This window comes from Bos taurus, chromosome 1 (genome assembly GCF_002263795.3).
Source record: "Bos taurus isolate L1 Dominette 01449 registration number 42190680 breed Hereford chromosome 1, ARS-UCD2.0, whole genome shotgun sequence".
Lineage (NCBI taxonomy): Eukaryota > Metazoa > Chordata > Mammalia > Artiodactyla > Bovidae > Bos > Bos taurus.
This window is the reverse complement of record NC_037328.1, coordinates 10,427,619-10,449,789: the sequence shown is the minus strand read 5'-3', so window position 1 is coordinate 10,449,789 and position 22,171 is coordinate 10,427,619. Positions and strand designations below refer to the sequence as shown.

Here is a 22,171-nt window from a genome sequence, read left to right as displayed (position 1 = left end):
ATCTGAATTTATCCCCTTTGATAACACAAGCAGCTTTGGCAAACATTCCTCTTGTTACAGTCTTTCCTGTGATGGCTGATGGGGCTGAACTGAAAGATCTGAAATGTGTGTTTGTTAAAGACTCCATTCAGTCCTCATTTTATTTTCAGCTCTGTCAATGACCATTCAGGAAAGATCTTACTTCAGAAATTGGACCTTTTGCTGCAGTCCTTCACTAAATGTCAGCTATGAAGGTTCTGCTCTCAACGTCCCCCACCCTGCCTATCTCTGGCAAATGATGTTGATGACCCAGATCTCAAAATCAAGTCCTATTAAAAAAGAAAGGGAGTGTAATTAAGGAACTCATTCTCCAAACATACTAAACAATTTTACTGAGCAGTGCTTGGACATAGTTTTGTTTTTGTTTTTTTTCTGAATAGAAAATGAAAATGCTAATGTGAATATTCTTCATCAAAAGCTTATTGTTCTGAGAGGAAGCCTGGTCTGGTAGGAAGGCACTTCAGGGGTCAACTGTGATTCACAGATCCACCCTGTCCATTACCAATGGTGTCACCCTGGACCAGCCACTCAATCTCAGTGATGTCATTGGTAGAACAAGGTCAATACTATTTCATGATCTGGAAGAGTATCAGGAGCTCTTTCATGGTTCCTCTGAGTTTTCTGCACTAAATCTTAGTATAGAAAGAAAAATAAAAATGAGGAGAATAAATGCAAGTGGGTGACTTTTTGGTTTGGTTACATAATGTAGATATAGACTTCTACTTTCAGCCAAGATTTTGAAGAGGGAACCATGTTTACTCTGCTCCTGCTAGCAACCAATAAATGGACAAAATATCTAGAACTATATTTCTGTAAGATGTCAGATATCAGGTGAAGGACAGAGACCACCAAGAAATTAGAAACTAACACTGTGAGCTCTACGATTGCCTATGTTTACTGCCTTGAGTTTCTAGGCTACGGTTCCAGGTTTGGGAACCCAGTTAGAGCCTAGTCGATTCCAGAGAGCTGAAGACTTGGACTTGGAGTCCGGAGACATGGAGGTGCCTGACAATCAAAGGACAGAATACTGGAGAGGAAGGAGTTGTTTGGAGGGAGAATCTGGAGAGGATGCCCTATGAGGATGCAGCTGACTAGTGATGGGTATTAGTTTCACACACGTGAAGGAAACTGAGGCCACAGGAAAAAAATCATCCAAAAGGATTTGAGGTAAGTGTCTGGTGTTCACACAGGGTCAGAAATAGTACTTATTCCCATCATCCAGATGGAAAAACTCAACTTTCATTGATAACCGCTCTGTTTGCAAGTAATTTAACTGCCTTCTAGAACAAAGCTCAGAAACAGTCTTTTTTTTTTGCTGTTCAGTCACTAAGTTGAGTCCAGCTCTTTGCAGTCCCATGGACTGAAGCATGCACTGTCTCCTGGAGTTTGCTCAAACTCATGTCCATTGAGTTGGTGACACTATCTAACAATCTCTCATCAAACCAGTCAATCCTAAAGGAAATCAACCCTGAGTATTCACTGGAAGGACTGATGCTGAAGTTCTAATACTTTGGCCACCTGATACGACAAGACAACTCATTTGAAAAGATCCTGATGCTGGGAAAGATTTAAAGCAGGAGAAGAAGGGGACAACAGAAGATTAGGAATAGTTACAGGTATCCAAAAATACCCAACACTCTCAAGGTGAACGTCACAATATCTGACAACTGATAAAAAAATTCCAAAGGTTCAAAAATTAAATAAAGATATGGAAGACATGAAACAAACAAAAATCCAGATTCACATTCTACATGTGAAAACTATAATATATGATATGAAAAACAGCCAAATGGGATTAAAGGCAAATTGAAATATACCAGGTTACAACATAATCAAATTGCTCTAAGCTAGTGATAAAGGAAAATATGCTAAAAGCAGCCAGATTAAAAAAAAAGACGTATTATTTAAAGAGAAGTAAAGAAAAGATGATATCAGTATTTTTGTTGCAAACAATGCAACTAAGAAGACAATGGAGCATCATCATTAAGGCAGCTGAAGAAAAACTTCAACCCATTATTCTATTCTAGTAAAAATATCTTTTAAGACAAAGGTAAACTAAAGATATTTTCAGACATTCCTGAGCAAAGACTAAAATAATAAAGAGTTAAAGTTAAAAGCCACCAAAGGATACAACACAGAATCATTAAATATATTAAATTAATCCAAAAGGTAGCCGAAAAAGAAAAAGGAATAAGGAACAACTTGGGACTAAAACCAAACAGCACGATGATAGATTTAGGCATAGTCATAACAGTAATTTCATTTAAATGGTCTTCTTAGTTAAAGGGGAAGTCCCAAGTAGGTGCTGCCCACAAGAAATGCCCTTCAAATATAAACAAATAGGCTAAACAAAGGCTCAAGGATGGAAAAATGATACAAGATGATACATTAATCAAAAGAAAGCTAGAGTAGCTTAGTATCAGACACAGTCATTTCAGAGCAAACAATGTGACTATGGATAAAGGAGGCCATTTCACAATGATTGTGGTGGAGGGTGGTAGAGAGAATGTAACAACACTGAGTATTTATGCCCCTAAAAGCAGAGCCTCTGGGGACTTCCATGGTGGTGCAGTGGCTAAGACTCCACACTCCCAATGTAGGGGGCTGGGTTTGACCCCTGGTTAGGGAGCTAGATCCCACATACTGCCACTAAGAGTTTGTATGCCGCAACGAAAGATTTTGCAAGCCTCAAGGAAGATCCAAGATGCCTCGTGCCACAACGAAGACCTGGTGCAGCCAAACAAACAAACAAATGAAAAGCCCAGAGCCTCAAAGTACAGAGAGCAAAACCTGAGGGCATCACATCAGAAAGGGATCAATCCACAATCACAGTTGGGAATTTCAAAATCCCTAACTCGGTAATGGACAGAACAAATGGACATAATGCACACAGACTCAAGCTCAGAATGTTCCTTACATCCCATGTAAGCTCTCCTTGAAGCCTCCTTGAGGAGATCTAGGCATGCACGGCTTGGTAAGACTTTCTGGGCATTTATCCCTGAACACAAATAAACTCCTCCGCTGTGGACATCATGACCAAATAAGGCTCTTACCCCTGGAGAATATGGCTGCTGCTACCAGCAGGAAATGTGAGTTCCTCTTATTCCATGAAAACTCCTCACGACCTAGCCAAATCTCAGATTTTGTTGATCCCAGTTACATCACGTGACCAGGTTACATCTAAATTCCTTCCAGCTACTGTGGTTCCCTGACTTCAGCAGTTCTATGAATGGTCATCATCCAAGGCTTCCCAGGTGGTAAAGGACCCTCCTGCCAGTGCAGGAGACGTAAGCGATGCAGGTTTGATCCTTGGGTTGGGAAGATCTCTTGGAGGAGACCACGGCTACCCACTCTAGTATTCTTGCCTGAAGAATCCCACGGGCAGAGGAGGCTGGCAGATTACAGTCCACAGGGTCGAGAAGGATCGGACACAACTGAACAACTCAAATCAGGTCTTACACTGTGAGTCCCTGGGAAGCCCGTGTGACTCCTCTGTGGAAAGTTGTGTCTATTGTGCAGAGATGGCCCTGGGACACTTTAACCTTCAAGATAAAACAGGCTGAGGTTGAACCTGTGAATAAGGGTGCTTTTGGCATTTCTCCTGATGTCTTTCTAATGGCCTTCTGTCCCCATGTCCCCACGCCTACTGTCTGCTGTGTCCAGAGAGGTGAAGGGATGCCTACCCGAGGGGGCACAGCCTGCAGGGCGGTGATGTAGTTCTCCAGGGCCAGCCGGCGGCGGTCGTTGAGCATGGCTTCCACCCTGGCCATGTGCGTCTCCACCAGCTGCTGCCTCTCGTTGGCCGCTTCCTGCTCCAGAGACTCCACCTTCTCCTGGAAATGCTGCCATCACAAACACAGGCATGTGACAATCGGGAACTGGACAAATGGGATGGAGCAGCAGATTCAAGGCTTTTTTTTTTACCCTTGAATTATACACAGTATTTTATAAACATTATTTTAAATTTTAAATTATTTATTTAAATTATTTAATTAACATCACCAAGTTAATTAGCATTGCAAATGTTACATCTAGTTATAGCTAAGGAATAGTCTCCGTGGTGAGCTTCCCTGATGGCTCCTGGTAAAGCTAACATCCTTTCTGGTAAACCAACCTTCCCTGATGGTTCAGACGGTAAAGAATCTGCCTGCAAAGATGGAGACCTGGGTTCAATCCCTGGATTGGGAAGAAGGCCTGGAGAAGGGAATGGCTACCCACTTCAGTCTTCTGGCTGGGAGAATTCCATGGACAGAGGAGACTGGCAGGCTACAACCCTTGATACCTCAAAGAGTTGGACACGACTGAGCAACTATGCACTCAACAGGCTCAGTAGTAAAAGGAATCCGCCTGCCAATGCAGGAGATGTGGGTTCAGTCCCTGAGTTGGGAAGATCCCTGGAGAAGGAAATGGTAACCCACTCAGGATTCTTGTCTGGGCTATCTCATGGACAGAAGAGCCTGGCGGGCTACAGTCCACGGGGTCCCAAGAGTCAGACACAACTTAGTGACGAAATGGCAGCAGCATCCACAAACACTGAGTTTTAACAAGCCCTTCAGATGATTCTGCTACTGTACTAAGTTCCAATCTTTTAAAAGTGATATCATACTTCATTCTATTCAAAGAGTTCAGTCATTTCAACATTTTGAGTAATTCATCACGTTTTATGGGTTCTGCTCACTTCCCTGCTTTCCATCCCCAGATCTAATTTCTCAACGTAAATTCATTATTTTATATGGTTCCTAAAAATCGATTTGACTAACCATAATGCAGGATAAATATATGTATTCTCGAAACTCTGAATTACATGCCTGTTAAGAAAACTCCTCTCTTACTCAAAACTTTAAGAAAATGACCATGATAATCTCATGGTTTACTGAAGGTAATTCTAAGAGGAGTTCCTGTCAAAAATTCAATTTATCATGTAAATTGGCCATGGGGAAGAAGTAGCAGGAGACTATGGCAACCTAAAAGCTATATTATTAATAAAAATTAGGCTTTAGGTAATAATATGACTTTTACAGAAATGAATTATAACAAGCTGTTTGGGAGCAAATATTAGGCAGGGTTTAAGCAACTGATTTACTAGATATTGATTAGCAACAGTTGAATTTGAGAGAAATAATGAGCAATCATGCACATGAGGTTTTAGCAGATGCTGGAAAAGGTGCAGGCACTCCATCAACACGGGTTGTGGGCATGTGCTGCTCCATGGTGGATATGAGATGGGTTTACCTGGATCACTGCCTTCTTATCAGCTTTAGGCAAGTTCTTTGCTTGACGTTCTGCCTCTTCCCACTCTCTCATGACCTACGGAAGGAATAAATCATTGAAAACCATCAATTTTTCTTTCAAATACACATTTCATGAGCTACATCACTGTTTTTTTCTACATTTGCCATTTTATTAAAAATTTGTTCTTACAGATTTTTTTTTAAATGTGAAACATTTTAAAAGTCTTTATTGAATTTGTTACAATGTTGCTTCTGTTTTATGTTTTGGCCAGGAGGCACGTGGGATCTTAGCTCGCTCATCAGGGATCAAACCCGTATCTTCTGCATCAGAAGGCGAAGTCTTAACCACCGGACTTCCAGGAAAGTTCCATACACTTGACATTTTAAATATGCAAAAAAAGAGATCACATTCTATCCCCAGATCAATAATATCTAACCTCCCACTAAGATGTAAATAATTTGTCACAGCAGTATAGTAAACATACATGCACACATTTATTGCAAGGACACGGCCCTTTGACGGCTTCCCTGGCGACTCAGACAGTAAAGAATTGGCCTGCAATGCGGGAGACCTGGGTTTGATCCCTGGGTTGGGAAGATCCCCTGGAGGAGGGCATGGTTACCCACTCTAGTATTCTTGCCTGGAGAATCCCCATGGACAGAGGACACTGGCGTGTGACAGTCCATGGGGTCGCAAAGAGTCAGACATGACTGAGCAACTAAGCACATAGCTCTTTGAAACAAAGCTGGTTTTTTTCTTTTCCTGAGAAATAGCCGCAAGTCATTTTATTTGATGTGCACAAATGCCGATTCATAAAACGTGTAGATTTTCTGAACAAGGTTTTCCAACATTATATTCAGTATACTGGTTTTAGTCTTTGGTGAAGGTAAGTTATAAAATCTCAATTCTATATTTTTCAAACAGGACAAAGGAGAACAAAACCATACATAACATTTTATGCATGTGTATATAAGCAGTGAACACAGTGCCAAAAAGAAGTACATAATGGAGGCAGGAAAGAAGACTTCTGTTGTCACAAATCCTAAGATGCCTCCCACCGAAGAACTGAGGATGATTAGAACCTTCTGCTTGCCAAGTCAGCTCATAAACAGCAGACAATGCTCTAGATTCCTCCACACATTCCAGGACAGTACACATTATAATGTTCTGAATGTAGCAGAAAGCATTCTTGGTAACACTAATTTAGTAACCAGGCTAATCTGTTTTTCAGGAAAATAAGACTTCCTCCTCTCATCCATAATGCTCACTTGGGATTTCTCTAAGAGAAGTTCACCCACTGATCTGAATGCAGAGGAAAAGTCTGCAGCTGTGGATGCTGTTGAAAGAAAATGATACTTGATTCTTACCACCTACAGCTTCCTTTTCCTTTTCAAGAGTACCACTCACTATCAAGTAGGGTTTTTAAAGTGTAGCTCATACCTGAGAAAGGTAAGATAAAGAAAAGAAAGATGCAGTAAGCAAAATAATGGTCTGTTGACAGCTGTGTACTTGTAGACTTGGTGGATACACAGAGCAGAGACAGTGATTTCTGTACTATAAGAGCCTGTTATTTACAAGCACTTATTCCTAAGGAATTGCTTTCTCCTGACATCCTTCAAGACAACAACAACAACAAAAAAGCTTTCCATAAATAACTATGGATAGAGAAGTTCTATGAGAATATCACATCATCAAGACAGTTTTAAATTATTTATTGTTTATTAGCTTTGATTCATTGTAGAAAATACAGGACAGGCTTCATGTTGCTTTCATGAAATTATGAGGAAAAAGGATGGAATGAATTTTCTATCACAAGTGCAAGTGAAAGTTGCTCAGTTGTGTCTGACTCTTGGCAACTCCATGGACTATACAGTCCATGGAATTCTCCAGGCCAGAACATGGGAGTGGGTAGCTGTTCCCTTCTTCAGGGTCTCTTCCTAACACAGGGACAGAAGCCAGGTCTCCTGCATTGCAGGCACATTCTTTACCATCTGAGCCACCAGGGAAGCCCCTATTACAAGCGAAGAGCCTATAAAAAATAATCTAGCATGTTCAGAGAAAAATTGAGACACCAGGCTGCTATGAACAAGAATAGAATACTGAAGGAATGAAACACATTCCCCCAGATACTTCGGTGGCTCCAAGAAGTTAATGAAGGGCACTTGTGAGATGAGGCAACCGAAGGCTACTTCTACTTTATAGATGAGATAAGCCTTGCAATAAAAATACTTCAATTTCCTGCCTCGAGAATGTTCACGGTGGCTGTATTCTACTATGAATTCCTCACGTAAGGAATCTCAAAATTAGTTTGAGAGAGAAATCAAATGTTTTATTGGAATGTGAAGAACTGATTTCCTGTATTACATCTGAAATTTACCATCTCCCTTTCAATATTCAGAACTTTCAGCTTTGAGCAGGGGAATCCATGGAATAATTAAGGAGACTTACTTAGCTAAAAAAGCCTCGATGAAAGTGAAAGAGGAGAGTGAGAAAGCTGGCTTGAAGCTCAATACTCAGAAAATGAAGATCATGGCATCTGGTCCCATCACTTCATAGGAAATAGATGGGGAAACAGTGGAAACAGTGTCAGACTTTATTTTTTGGGGCTCCAAAATCACTGTAGATGGTGATTGCAGCCAGGAAATTAAAAGACGCTTACTCCTTGGAAGGAAAGTTATGACCAACCTAGATAGCATATTCAAAAGCAGAGACATTACTTTGCCAACAAAGGTCCGTCTAGTCAAGGCTATGGTTTTTCCAGTGGTCGTGTATGGATGTGAGAGTTGGACTGTGAAGAAAGCTGAGTGCAGAAGAATTGATGCTTTTGAACTGTGGTGTTGGAGAAGACTCTTGAGAGTCCCTTGGACTGCAAAGAGATCCAACCAGTCCATTCTAAAGGAAGTCAGTCCTGGGTGTTTACTGGAAGGACTAATGCTAAAGCTGAAACTCCAGTACTTTGGCCACCTCATGGGAAGAGTTGACTCATTGGAAAAGACTCTGATGCTGGGAGGGATTGGGGGCAGGAGGAGAAGGGGACAACAGAGGTGAGATGGCTGGATGGCATCACTGACTTGATGGACATGAGTTTGAGTGAACTCCGGGAGATGGTGATGGACGGGGAGGCCTGGCATGCTGGGATTCATGGGGTCGCAAAGAGTTGGACACGACTGAACTGAACTGAACTTAACTAATAAATTGAAAATAAGCATTCCTATAAAAATGAAATAAATTTTTGATTCTCAGAGCAACTGAAGAATATCTACACCTTTGTGAATAAAATAGCGTGCCTGCACCATCACACTAGGCCTACTTACTGAAAGATAGACACACAGTGGGCACAGTAGCTCCTTTTGAACAAATGGTTTCCACTGAGGTTCACTGATAATGCATCAGATCACTCTTGACCTGCTAAATACCAGCTCCAGGATTGAGAGCTCTACAAAACCTCTTTTGTTTGATTGATTCCTCACAGCAGCCTGTGAGATTAGGCATGGACATCCCCATTTTTACAAACCAGGTTAAGTTACCTGCTCAAAGTCAGGCAGGAAAAAAATGGAGAAGGACAGATGTAAACTGAGATCTCTGTGGCTCTAAAGACCATGTTACTGTCCCCTGTAGCCCAATCGGCCGTGATATAACGGCAAATCCAACAGGTGAGCTACGTTTATTTATATTTGGTGACAGGAGAAAAGGCTGTTCCTAAGATACTGATGCTTATCTTAAAAATAACAAATGCCGAGAAAGGTCAACTTCCATTTTGAAGAACTTCATTTGAAGGATATATTAAAACCATTAAATAATACGTAATAAATGATTGGATTCTTGTATTTGCTAGATACTATTCATAACACATGTGTGTGTTAGTCACTCAGTCATGTCCGACTCTCTGTGACCCCATGGTCTGCAGCCCACCAGGCTCCTCTGTCCATGGGATTCTCCAGGCAAAAATACCGGAGTTGGCTGCCATTCCCTTTTCCGTTCACAACAGAAAACAACAAAAGTCTGTAAGTTCAGAGTTACCATGCGCCCCAACAACAAAAACACTCCAAATACCCAAACCCTTCAAATTCTCTGTATTTGTAAGAAAACAAATAACAAAAACTACAATAAAAATCATTTTAAAACATGATATTTTTAAATTAACAATTCTCCAGATCTAGACTTCACGGTGGCCGCCTATAGTCTTATAAAGCAATTTTCCACTGCATGCACAGAAGTCTCCGTATCATTTGGATTCATAGGTCTTCAAAGACTTGGCTGCTTCATGCAGAGAAAATGACAACTAATACAGAGAGATTTAGGAGGCAGGCAAGTTCAAAGTCAAACAGTGCCCAGAATTCAGTACATTAAATTATGATGATAAATGTTGATCTCAAGCATCTCATACTTCCATGATCACTGGGATGTAACAGACAACATTCTCTGCTCCAGGATAACATTCTTTAAATTCTCTCAGATATGGGTAACGACTAGAAGACAAAGAAAGTCCATCAAAACATATATGAACAAAGTCATGGCTTAAACAGGTGTGCTAAACTGAAATGAAGTTACTCTTCTGGAGAGATCTATAGTATCTGAAAAGAATATTTGACATCCGTTTAATTCATAGAATCAAAATGACCAATAAATACTGAGAAGAATTCAGAATCTGTCTTTTCTTTAAAAAAATAGTGATTAGGTGGGTTCAAGATAGAAGTGTAAGGTTAGGAAGGCACCTTATACACATGTATAGGGACTGAACAATTATAATCCACCTGGAGGAATAAAACTGGCAAGCAAAATATTTAATTAAATACAAAGAGGAATGACTTTGTCCCACTCTGAGGACTATGTGACTGTGAGCAATGACTGAGAAGCGTTCACGTGAAGAAGAGTTGGTTCCTTTCCAGAGTTCAACGCTGAGACCAAAGAGAAGTCCACGATGAGCTGAACGTGTGTTGAGCAGAGTGGTTTAAGGCTGCCTATACGAGGATGTTGGCAGTTGAGGTAGGAGAGGAAGTACGGAAGGCTGGAGTTGGGGTGCAGGGGGTTGGGGTGCCTGGGCAGGCACTGGAAATGCCAAGCCGTGCATTCAGTGTTTATTTTTTTATCATTCTTTTTGGGGGCCCCATTCTCTCATAAGTGGATCCTGAGGGCAATAAGAAGGTCCTAAAAGCTTCACAAACAAGCAATGAGACCGGACTGAAGTTTCAAAGATGTCTATTCTGTGGCAACAAGTGTGGCGGGTGATACTCATCGTTCTTAATTGTGATTCTATATTGTTTGTATCTTTCCTAAAGAAAATCCTATTATTCAGAAGAACTGGCTTCAGGTGAAACCTCACTATTCCACTCTAGCTAGCTTTCTACTTTATTTTTTTTTACTTTTACTTATTTTTTGGCTGAGCTGCACAGCATGTGGGATCTTAGTTCCTTGACCAGGATCAAACCCACACCCTCCACAGTGGAAGTGCAGAGTCTTAACCATTAAAGCACCGTGGAAATCCCTAGCTACCTTTCTAGTTCAATTTGCTTTTAAGTTTTCATCATAGGCAACAACTATACCTGCACCTTATACTCTAGAGCCCAAGTACTGTAATTATGGGGTTTTTCCTTTAATGTTATTATTCCTGCTGCTGCTGCTAAGTCACTTCAGTCATGTCCAACTCTGTGCAACACCATAGACGGCAGCCCACCAGGCTCCCCCATCCCTGGGATTCTCCAGGCAAGAACACGGGAGTGGGTTGCCATTTCCTTCTCCAATGTTATTATTCCTAAGTAGTTCCAAATTTCTCTGATGACTCATTAAAAAAAAAAAAAGTGTCTTTCCAGATACATTAGAAGTTCTATGGTTAAATACAGGTTTTATTTTTATTTAGGTAGGTGAAGCCAACAGAGGAGAAGACCACTGCCACTGAAAAAACTTTAAGTCACAGTTCCCAAGAGGAGGTGACATGTCATGCCATGTGGCAGAGGGTCAGGGGGGTTGAGGGTGACACAGAAAAGCACCAGGGAGGTCAGGAGGCAAAGGGAGTGAAGGAAAACTGTGGGAGGAACCTTCACTGTGGCTTTTGTGGGAAGAAATGTGCAAGGCAGGGTAGGCAGGCCTAACGGGTATAAAACTGGCTAGTGTGAATACTCTGGATGGGCGCTGGGGTACGGGGGCTGTCCCGCATTGTCTGATACTTAGCCTTGGGGTGCGAAGGGCAGGTGATAGTGGACTAAAGCGTAAGAGACTGTAAAGAGGGTAGCTGAGGGGTACGGCCTTTGGATTGGTGGCTGTGATTATGAAAGGAGCCCTTGCAGGCCAGTCATCTGCTAACCCTAGGAAGTGGCCAGCCCTGGGAGGGACAATCTCCCTGGGATTAGGAAGGCCTCAGATGTCAAATCACCAGAAAACTAAAAACCTATGATCAATGTCCTCTACTAAAGACAGATTATGATCTTACAAAATTTATGCCAGGTTCATGAATCTTGTTCAGTGTTTATCAAGAGAACTTTGATGTATATGTGCTTAACATGACAAAAATCAGTTACATCTTCTGATATTTACAGAATATTAACACCAAAAAAGTGTGGTTGACTTTAACCTGAGATCTTTCTTCATTCACTCATGTATGTTTCTTAAATATAACTTTTCCTATTATTTCTTCATATAGACTACAAGTTGGAAAGGTGATTGGAAGTAAGTGATGGACACATATTTGTTTAATGACTGAAGAATCTAGAAAGGGCTAAAATCCTCAGTATTATCTACCTCTAATTGCTCAGAAGGTTAAGAATCTGTAAGCAATGCAGAAGACCTGGGTTCAATCTCTGGGTTGAGAAGACCCCCTGGAGAATTCCATGGACAGAAGAACCTGGAGGGCTGCAGTCCATGGATTGCAACCAACACTTTCACTTTCAATGCAATATCCAGCACCTGGTAGCAGGCATACCTTAATTTGTGGTTGGTATTACTACATACAAATTCTACAGGAGGAAATGGCAACCCACTCCAGTATTCTTGCCTGGAGAATCCCATGGGCAGAGCAGCCTGGCAGGCTACAGTCCATTGGGTTGAAAAAGAGTTAGATGTGACTGAGCATACATGCCAGACATCCTGGAATGTGAAATCAGGTGGGCCTTAGGAAGCATCACTAACAAAGCTAACGGAGGTGATGGAATTGAGCTATTTCAAATCCTGAAATATGATGCTATTAAACTGCTGCACTCAATATGCCAGCAAATTTGGAAAACTCAGCAGTGGCCACAGGACTGGAAAAGGTCAGTTTTCATTCCAATCCCAAACAAAGGCAATGCCAAAGAATGTTCAAACTACCGCACAATTGTACTCATCTTACATGCTAGCAAAATAATGCTCAAAATTCTCCAAGCCAGGTTTCAACAGTACATGAAGAACCGTGAACGTCCAGATGTTCAAGCTGGGTTTAGAAAAGGCAGAGGAACCAGAGATCAAATTGCCAACATATGCTGGATCATCGAAAAAAGCAAGGGAGTTCCAGAAAAACATTTATTTCTGCTTTATTGACTATGCCAAAGCCTTTGACTGTGTGGATCACAACAAACTGTGCAAAATTCTTCAAGAGATGGGAATACCAGACCACCTTATCTGCCTCCTGAGAAATCTGTATGCAAGTCAAGAAGCAACAGTTAGAACTGGACATGGAACAACAGACTCTTCCAAACTGGGAGAGGAGTACATCAAAGCTATATATTATCACCCTGGTTATTTAACTTATATGCAGGGTACATCATGCAAAATGCCAGGCTGGATGAAGCACAAGCTGGAATCAAGATTGTTGGGAGAAATATCAATAACCTCAGATACGCAGATGACACCAATCTTATGAGAGAAAGCAAAGAGGAACTAAAGAGCCCCTTGATGAAAATGAAAGAAGAGAGCGAAAACATTGGTTAAAAACTCAACATTTAAAAAAAACTAAGATTATGACATCCAGCCCCATCACTTCATGGCAAATAGATGGGGAAATAATGGAAACAGTGAGAGGCTTTATTTTTGGGGCTTCTAAATCACATTTTTGGGGCTTCCTTCATAGCTCAGTCAGTGAAAATCTGCCTGCAGTGCAGGAAACCTGGGTTCGATTCCTTGATCAGGAAGATCCCCTGGAGAAGGAAATGGCAACCCACTCCAGTATTCTTCCCTGGAGAATCCCAAGGACAGAGGAGCCTGGTAGGTTACATTCCATGGGGTTGCAAAAGTCAGACACGACTTAGTGACTAAACCACCATCAAAATCACTGCAGATGGTGACCGCAGCCATGAAATTAAAAGACGCTTGCTCCTTGGAAGAAATCTATGACCAACCTAGACAGCATATTAAAAAGCAAAGACATTACTTTGCCGACAAAGTCAAAGCTATGGTTTTTCCAATAGTCATGTATGGATGTGAGAGTTGTACTACAAAGAAAGCTGAGCACCGAAGAATTCATGCTTTTGAACTGTGGTGTTAGAGAAGACTCTTGAGAGTCCCTTGGACTTATGGAGATCCAACCAGTCCATCCTAAAGGAAATCAGTCCTGAATATTCATTGGAAGGACTGATACTGAAGCTGAAGCTCCAACACTTTGGCCAGCTGATGGGAAGAACCGACTTATTAGAAAAGACTCTGATGCTAGGAAAGATTGAAGGCAGGAGGAGATGGGGATGACAGAGGATGAGATGGTTGGATGGCATCACCTACTCAATGGACATGAGTTCAAGTGAGCTCTGGGAGTTGGTGATGGACAGGGAAGCCTGGCATGCTGCAGTCCCTGGGGCTGCAAAGAGTTGGACACAACTGAATGACTGAACTGAACTGAGCACACATGCACGATTTTAAAAAACCAGGGTTTTCAGGCCAGTGTAGTGAAAAAAGCATTGTACCAGGAGCAAGATACGCTTGGGTTCCAAATGTCTCTCTGAGAAGCCAAACTCTTGAACCTTTATTGCATTATCTATCATTTATAGGACTAGATGACTAATGGGACTAGATCATTATGATGTACTTTGGTTTTAAGCTCCTATAGTCTTATGAATTAACTCTGTAAGAAATGTTAGGCTCAAAGTTTATTTCATATGAAAATATTCATCTTTGCTAAAGAACATTTTAAGGGATTTAAATTTAGGACGTCATGGTTATAGGACCACCCTAAACACAGAATGACAAAACCATCAAGAAAGATGTACATACAACTTAATTTGTGCCAACAAAATTTTACTATAGTGCTATACCAAGATCTTTCCTAGGTGGCAAGTTCAAGGACAATGCAAAAAACCCCCAAATCGGTGCCCTTATAGCAAACACTTAAAATATTATGTCTTTAAGATCTGGATCAAATTAAAGGCCCTTACCCCAGGGGGCTTCCCTGGTGGCTCAGTGGTAAAGAATCTACCTGTCAATGCATGAGACAAGGGTTTGATCTCTGGGTCAGGAAGTTCACTTGGAGAAGGAAATGGCAACCCAGTATTCTTGCCTGGGAAATCCCATGGACAGAAGGAGGCTGGTGGGCTACAATCCACGGGGTTGCAAAGAGTTGGACATAATTCAGCGACTAAAGAACAACCACCACTGACCCCTGGGCATTCGTTAGTCACAGGGCCCCTGGCGAGACAGAGACAGGGGCAAATCCAGATTTCCCAGTGTGGTAGGGCTAAAGGATGGACAGCCACAGGTACCTGGGACATCCTCTCACGGTGCTTGGCCTCCAGCCTCTCCTTGGCTTTCTGGAAATGGGCGTGTTCATTCTCATCTCCAGGAGTCTCAAGATACTTGTCAACGGCGTCAGGGGTGCTGGCTGCTGTTGTAGGAACTATAACACAGAAGGAAAGAAGGTTTAAGGAGAGTGACAGAACATCCAGTCATTTCAAAAGAAAACCTTATTTTCTGATTGTTCCAGAACAAAGAATTTAGTAAAGAAGCACGAACAAGATGTTAATGCCGTTTAAAAGACCATGAGACATTTTGCAGCACAGTATGGATGTCTTTCACCCCTTTTAAGAATAAGGTGAAGGAAAATCTGGAAAATAGTTCTTTTTTGTGATTTTAATATCTTTAAAATTCCCTGCAAAACAAGCATGCATAGAGCAAAAACAGTTGTTTAACACAGATATGCTGCATCAGATCCCTATGTTTTGAGACAGTAATGTTTGTAATCCTGAAAGTAAATGGTGGTATCAACATCACACCTTAAGACTTCTGAAAAGGGCAAGGAAATCTCAAAATCAGCATACTGCAGAATAACTGCACCTCAGAATGAAGAAAATCCTACACTGGATTTTAGATATCTGGTCAGAAAGTATCTGAAACATTACTGAAAAATTCATAAATGTCAATACGTTCATTTTTGAAATCACAAAAGGAGCTTTCTATCTTCACAATTTGGCAGTAGTCAACCAATTCATTACAGCAGTTGTCAAAAGGAAACTGATTTCTATTTTGAATTCCACTAAGACTGCTGAGGGATATTCCTGAATTGCAACACATACTGCTATATTATGTAGAAAAATAAATACCCATAAAATTGAAGAGTGTATGTACTATAAAGCAAAGATGTCTGAAGTTCATGAGCCGAGTAAATTATAATGCCTATACCAGCAGTTTTACAAAAGATCAGTAATGACTAGTGAGAATTCAGAGCATTTATGAGCCTATTAAAAAAAAAACCCAACATGAAAAGAAAACAAGATTTTGATTTAAAGAAGAAAGCATGTTCAACCCAAAAAATGAAATTAGGTGTTTTCACTATATTCTCAAGCCAAATCAATTTAAGTGTTTTATTCAAAAGATTAGTCAACCATCACCAATCTAAGTATTCTTCTTTGCTAACCTTACCTGATTACTTTATTATTATATTTGAGACCTAATATTACAAAAAGAATTTAAGTGAGAAGAATTAATTGCTAGCTCATTTTGAAGCTAAACAGTAAGATAAGTATCTTTTACACATGTTTGGAAGATTGAAGGCAAAAGGAGAAGCGGGGGCAGAAGATGAGATGGTTGGTTGGTATCACCAACTCAATGGACATGAGTTTGAGCAAACTCGGGGAGATAGTGGAGAACAGGGAAGCCTGGAGTGCTTCATGGGGTCTCAAAGAGTCAGACAGAAGTCCATGACTGAACAGCAAGGGGAAAAAAAACATCTGGAATGTTCCCACCTAAAGGCTCTAAAACAAGAACGCTTTCTTGTTACGTAATTAAATAATGAATCTAATCTTAAAGAGAGAAGTATTCATTCTTATTTCTTCCCTTCTACTTCAATCACTGTGTAATAATTCTTTTCTAAAAAAAATAAAAGCAGTTTAGTTGTCAATCCAGATGTTTTTCTGAAGTAGAAGGAAGGAGGCAGGGCATATTACTGAAATTTTTTTTCCCCAAAATACCAGGGGATTTTTGAGTTGACTGGTCTGAAATTGGCAGAGGGTATATGTATTGAAAGACATCAGCCCCCATCTTCTGTGTAATAGACAAGGGAGTATGTATTCAGCCGCAAAAAGGAAGAAAGGAGGAAAAGAACACCAACTGTGTAATCGGGCACACCATGGTTTCAATCACAGCTTGATTCAGTCTTTCTTAGATGAGCTGTGACCCAGGGCAAGTGACTTAAGCACTCCATGTTCCAGTTTATTCATCTATCCAGCGGTGACAACATGCCAACTTATTAGGAGTGCTGGGAAAATGAGATGCCGCCCCACGTGTCTGTCACTCCACAGAAAGGGTGGTACACAGGGCGCTTCATTCACGTTAGCACCCTGCCCTTCTCCTTTGCTCACTGTTCTATCCTAATTCAAATCTTAGCACTTATCCTAACCACGGGAAGAACCAGCTACTTTTATTTCACATCTACTGAAAATGAATTACACATAGGACCATGAGGTACCATGGAGAGGAAAAAAAATATGTACTTTTCTAAAAAATCTTCAGTATGATTTGCATAAAAGGCTGAAATTACTAAAAATGTATCCTAATTTTTAAGACTGAGAAATAATTTTCAATTAAGTTTTTTTGGCTTAAAAAACAAAGGTACATGTTTTTCTGCATCAACTTAAGCAAATCAATACGCAATATGCATATATCGATATGCATGTCATGTCCCCACCTGACATGGAAGTAGTATTTAGCATTTTTCCCAAGGTTTTAATCATTTTCTCATCTTTGCTGATAGCAAATGAGAACAAATTAAAGTTCTTTTGGCATAGTATAACCTGGCAGAATGCTATAATTAGGCTAACTGTATTTTACATTTTGGATAAATGAAAATGTATAAAGGTTTAGGGTCATATTCACAGATCAAGATAGCCAACAGTTGTAATGTGCTGTAACCATAGCATGGCACCCTGTTTGGAAAACTGAAATTGTAAAAGTCACAAGTAGGAAGTAACTTATGGTTTTCTCCAGCTCTTATAATTTGCAGATCTACTGTTTTATGGAAAGAGAGAAACACTACAATCTGAATCCACTGTAATCTTATTAGCCTAAGTTGAAATGTAGCATTGTAATATTAAGAATTAAAGAATAATGAAGAAATCAGCGAGCAAGTTATATTAACAGGATGAAAAATATTTAAAGTATTAAAACAAATTTTGGGAACAAGGAAGTAAATACAAATCTTTTATTACAAATGTATTTCATTTAATTGAGGAATCTTTCTCAGTAAATCCTTGTTGCTGGCCCCTGATGCTTCCTTTGGTTGAGGACTTTAAGAGAAGCTGTCTTTCTTTCCTTTTCTTTTTAATTTTTTGGCCATGCTGTGGCATGTGGGATCTTAGTTCCCCAATCAGGAACTGAACCTGTGATCCCTGTTCATTTCCTGAAGTGGAAGCTCAGAGTCCTAACCATGGGACCACCAGAGAATTCCTTCTTTTAATTTTTAATTCAAACTTCTTAGTCATTCGCACTTGCCCTCTATCTCAATTGGTGTAAGTCATTGAAAATTTCCTGTACTCACACCAATCAGAAATCAGATCACTGTCTAGTCAAGGAGAGATGAATGATACATCTTCATATTTTAAAATGAATGTAGTATACTGTTATGATTGCCCTGCAGCTGGTGAGGAGAAAGGGGAAAATGTTTCAAGTTTGTTCAGAGAGCTCAGCATCTATGTTCTTAATTTTCCTACATCCTACAGACATGGTCACACCAGGACTGGCCGTTATTTTGTGATCAAGTCCATGGCAGGCCAGAGAGATAACAAGCATGGCAGGCAGGGGCAGGAAAGCCTGTGCCCTACTGCCCCTACCCTTTCAAGGTGCTTCCTTTGGGGGAAGGACCGTCAAGGAATGTCAGGAATGTTCCAGGCCACAGGGGAACAGGAAGCTGTACACCACTGGTCACTTAAACCACTTTAGAAAATAGAAACTAACTGGAGAGTTTATTTTTGTTGCATTTTTTTAAAAAACAAAAAACATAAAGCAGTTATCCTGTTCAGAGACCTCTGAGATTCCTTAAAAACTGATACAGGCTCAGATTTCCAGGTTGGCCAAATAATAATATCCTCCATTCATTAGTGTCTACTGTGCTAGGGACTTTATTGTGTTCTCATTTAATGTGTGGGGAGGAAAAAAACATTAGCCTGTTACACGTTTATTGTGTAGAAAGGAAAGACTATCAACAACTTACTCACATCCCTAGACACACACAAGTAAGTCTGAATTCAGGATTGGGTAAACCATGAAGAGGCTATAAAGTTAATATTTAAGCAGTAAGGGGCTAATCCATCGACATGTCTGGGGAACTGGGAAGGGTTTGGTTTGTTAATGAACAACCTGTATTGGCAAAAGATATGCTTTGTTATGATAACCGCTAGCCTATTTTGTAACAAATAGTTTCCTGCTCTGAATACTATCTGGTGGATGACCTCCAACCAGCGTTCAGCAGCAGCAGTAGGGCTATGATAAACAGAGGTCAGCAGAGAGAGCTCCTTGAGCTTGAATCTGAATGATCTTTTAGCCTGTGGTCTCTGTTCACGCTCCTTCGTGCCTCCTGCAAGCATGCCCACTCGGTCTATTCGCCCTTCTGAGGAAAATCAGCCTTAACCATCTTCAGCTCTAACTTATGACTTCCAGCTGCCAAATCATTAGCAGCCCACTCAATCATGTGCATAGGCATTTAACTTTTAAGGGACCTTCATATTGCTTTTCTTAGTCTAGTCTCATCACAGCTTCATAGAATATAGTTGTATTCCTTTTAATACTAAGAATGGGTGTCTAAAGTAATACCAAATAAAAACATGAAACAGAAATGCAGTTTCGATTCATAGCATGTGACTGCCACAGTCTGAAACATCCTGCTTCCAAGAATTCAGTGGCATTCTGGGTGAGTAATGCTTTCAAGAAGGTTCCTGTTGTTTTTCTTTTTTGCAACCCTGGGAGGTTAGAGGTATCTGAGAAGCTGCATAGCGGCTGGGATGTAGACTCCGCCGTCTCGAGTGTGTGCCTGTTCATTTCTTTATTCCTCCACTCAACAAATCAACAAATATTACAGCCCCTAAAACCCATGGCAGAAACCAGTGAGTGAAACAAAGACCGTTTTCCTGGTGGAGTTACAGTCTAGTGAGAGAAAAAAACAGCACTGTACACACACCAAGACAACAGTAAATCACATTGTTACAATGTGATCTGTATTGTGAAGACAAAGAAACAAGAGCAGGGTTAAGGAAAAATAGGAGTGCCAGGAAGGTGGGGGGAGACTGCAGCAGTAAGTAGGCGGCCAGGCTCGGCCTAATTCACAAGGTGAGGTTTACACGAAGAGCTGAACTGAAGTCTTATTTCCGAGTTACCTGCTGGAAGAACAGGCTGATGAAGAAACTAGCGCAAAGGCCTTTGGAGGTGAGTGTGCCTGGCAAATCCCAAGAGGAGCAAGGTCTATGTGACCAGAAGCGAGGAAGCAAGTGAGACAGGGCGAAAGGAAAAGGTGACAGACTATGAAGGGCCTTGAAGCATGGTAAGGACTGTGAGAAGCCCACGGGGGTTGTCTGGAGGAGAGAAGACTGATGTGATGTGTTCTAAGAGGATCATTTCAGGGACTTTGCTGGTGGTTCAGTGGTTAAGACGTCACCTTGCAATGCTGTGGGTGTGGGTTCGATTCCTGGTTGGGGAGGTAAGATCCCACATGCCCTGGGGCCAAAAAAACCACAACATAAAACAGAAGCAATATTGTAAAAAAAAAAATCCAATAAAGATCTTAAAAAATGGTCCACATCAAAAATAAATAAATAATAAAAGGACTGTTTTGTCTGCTAAGGGACAAAGCAGAAGGTGATCTTTCAAGAGTATTAATAAAGATGAAGATGAGGATGGCTTGGAAAGTTAGCAGGGAGGTGGTGAGGGGTTCTCATGGAAGGTACCCCCATGCCCACATACAGAGCCATGAGAAAGGGCATAGGTTGGCTTCTTTTTCTCACTCCTGAATGCTGTTTCCTAAACCACAGACCACAGGTAACCTAATACTAAAGGTTAGTATTGTTTTCACAAGTCGGTGAAGGTTCACTTCAGTTTTGATAACGATGCATCCATGCCTATCACAACATTTCCACTTCACACTGTAATCTCTGTTAGTATCAGCCACAGCTCTACTTTTTGAGGGGGTGAGGATGGTGGGGGAGAAAAGTGGATTTGCTTTCAATTTATTACAAACTCTGGTGCTGCACCCGATGTTCCTGCCACAAAACTCCACTACCATCATTGGTGACATGGTGCCAAGGAAACATCTTCATCCCTTTGTTTCCTCCTAGAAAATTTAATAATTTAAAGGGAAGTTACTTCAAATAAAGATGCCTATTGTCTTTGGATGTGGTGGCTGTTGTTCAGTCGCTAAGTCCTGTCCGACTTTGCGACCCCATGGACCGCAGCGCGCCAGGCTTCCCTGTCATTGACCATCTCCGGGAGTTTGCTCAAACTCATGTCCATTGAGTCAGCAATGCCATCCAACCATCTCATCCTCTGTCGCCCCCTTCTCCTCTTGCCCTCAGTCTTTCCCTGCATCAGGGTCTTTTGCGATCAGTTGGCTCTTCCCATCAGGTAGCCAAGATGGGATGTGGCAGAGATCCCTTTCTTAGCACAGATGGAGAACCCCTGTGTCAGGGACACAATCAAATTTAGCTGCAAATGCACCAAATGCTCATTTATGCTCATTTTAGTTCTGATTTTGTAATCACTGCATAATACTCCCTGTCATAGTCATAGTAAAGACAGCAAGAACTGGGTATCAGAGACATGGCCCTGATTGTGCAAAATTGCCCTGATCATTTTGATATTTGTTCATTTCCTCAATCTCTAGGGGTGACACATAATTTTAAGGCACAGGATACAAAAGGAGAAACCATCTTCAAACACTAACAACTATGACTACCTCTCTAAGCAGACACCCATGAATGGCATTTAGTCAATATATACATGTTAGATTCTAGCAAGAAAATTTGGTGGGTCTCCTTTCATCAGCAAAAAGACAATTTATCTCTATAGCATTGACAACCCAAGATAAGAGTAAATTAAGACCTACCCAGTCACTGCCCTATCACTGAAAATCCTATTTTATATGGAGCTAGCAATGCAGTCACACGAACTGACTGTGATTTATATGATGGGTAGCAATAAGGGTAATTGATATGTACGGAATAAAAGCCTGTAAAGGAAGATTTGATGAAAAAATTTCATCTCGCAACATGGCAGAGTATATAGACTGCCACCCCAACTTTAAAAAAAAAAAGAAAAAAAGTCTATTCCTCCAACTGCAAAATAACGAAAATCCCTAATGCCTTCTAAGCTCAAATATTTATCAAGTCCTAGTTAGATGAGACATTTATAATGTGCAAATAAAGTTTGTGATCTTTACATGTGATACCGGACTCTCTACAAGACAAAAAAAAAAGAACAAAAGCACTTCCATGGATATGCCCTTGTATCACGCTTATTTTATAGTCAG

General features: G+C 40.8%; 1 protein-coding gene across 7 annotated transcripts in view; it reads right to left on the bottom strand.

Annotated features, from left to right (window-relative positions):
* APP (amyloid beta precursor protein) overlaps window positions 1-22,171 on the bottom strand; it is a 312,207-nt gene that overhangs the window by 94,186 nt on the left and 195,850 nt on the right. For all 7 annotated transcript variants that reach the window (XM_005201137.4, XM_005201138.4, XM_005201139.4 and 4 more), the window contains 3 exons: window positions 14,928-15,061; window positions 5,272-5,346; window positions 3,723-3,881 (listed from right to left, as the gene is read on the bottom strand). In XM_005201137.4, the coding sequence (XP_005201194.1) occupies window positions 3,723-3,881; window positions 5,272-5,346; window positions 14,928-15,061 (368 nt within the window). The remainder of the gene's footprint in view (window positions 1-3,722; window positions 3,882-5,271; window positions 5,347-14,927; window positions 15,062-22,171) is intronic.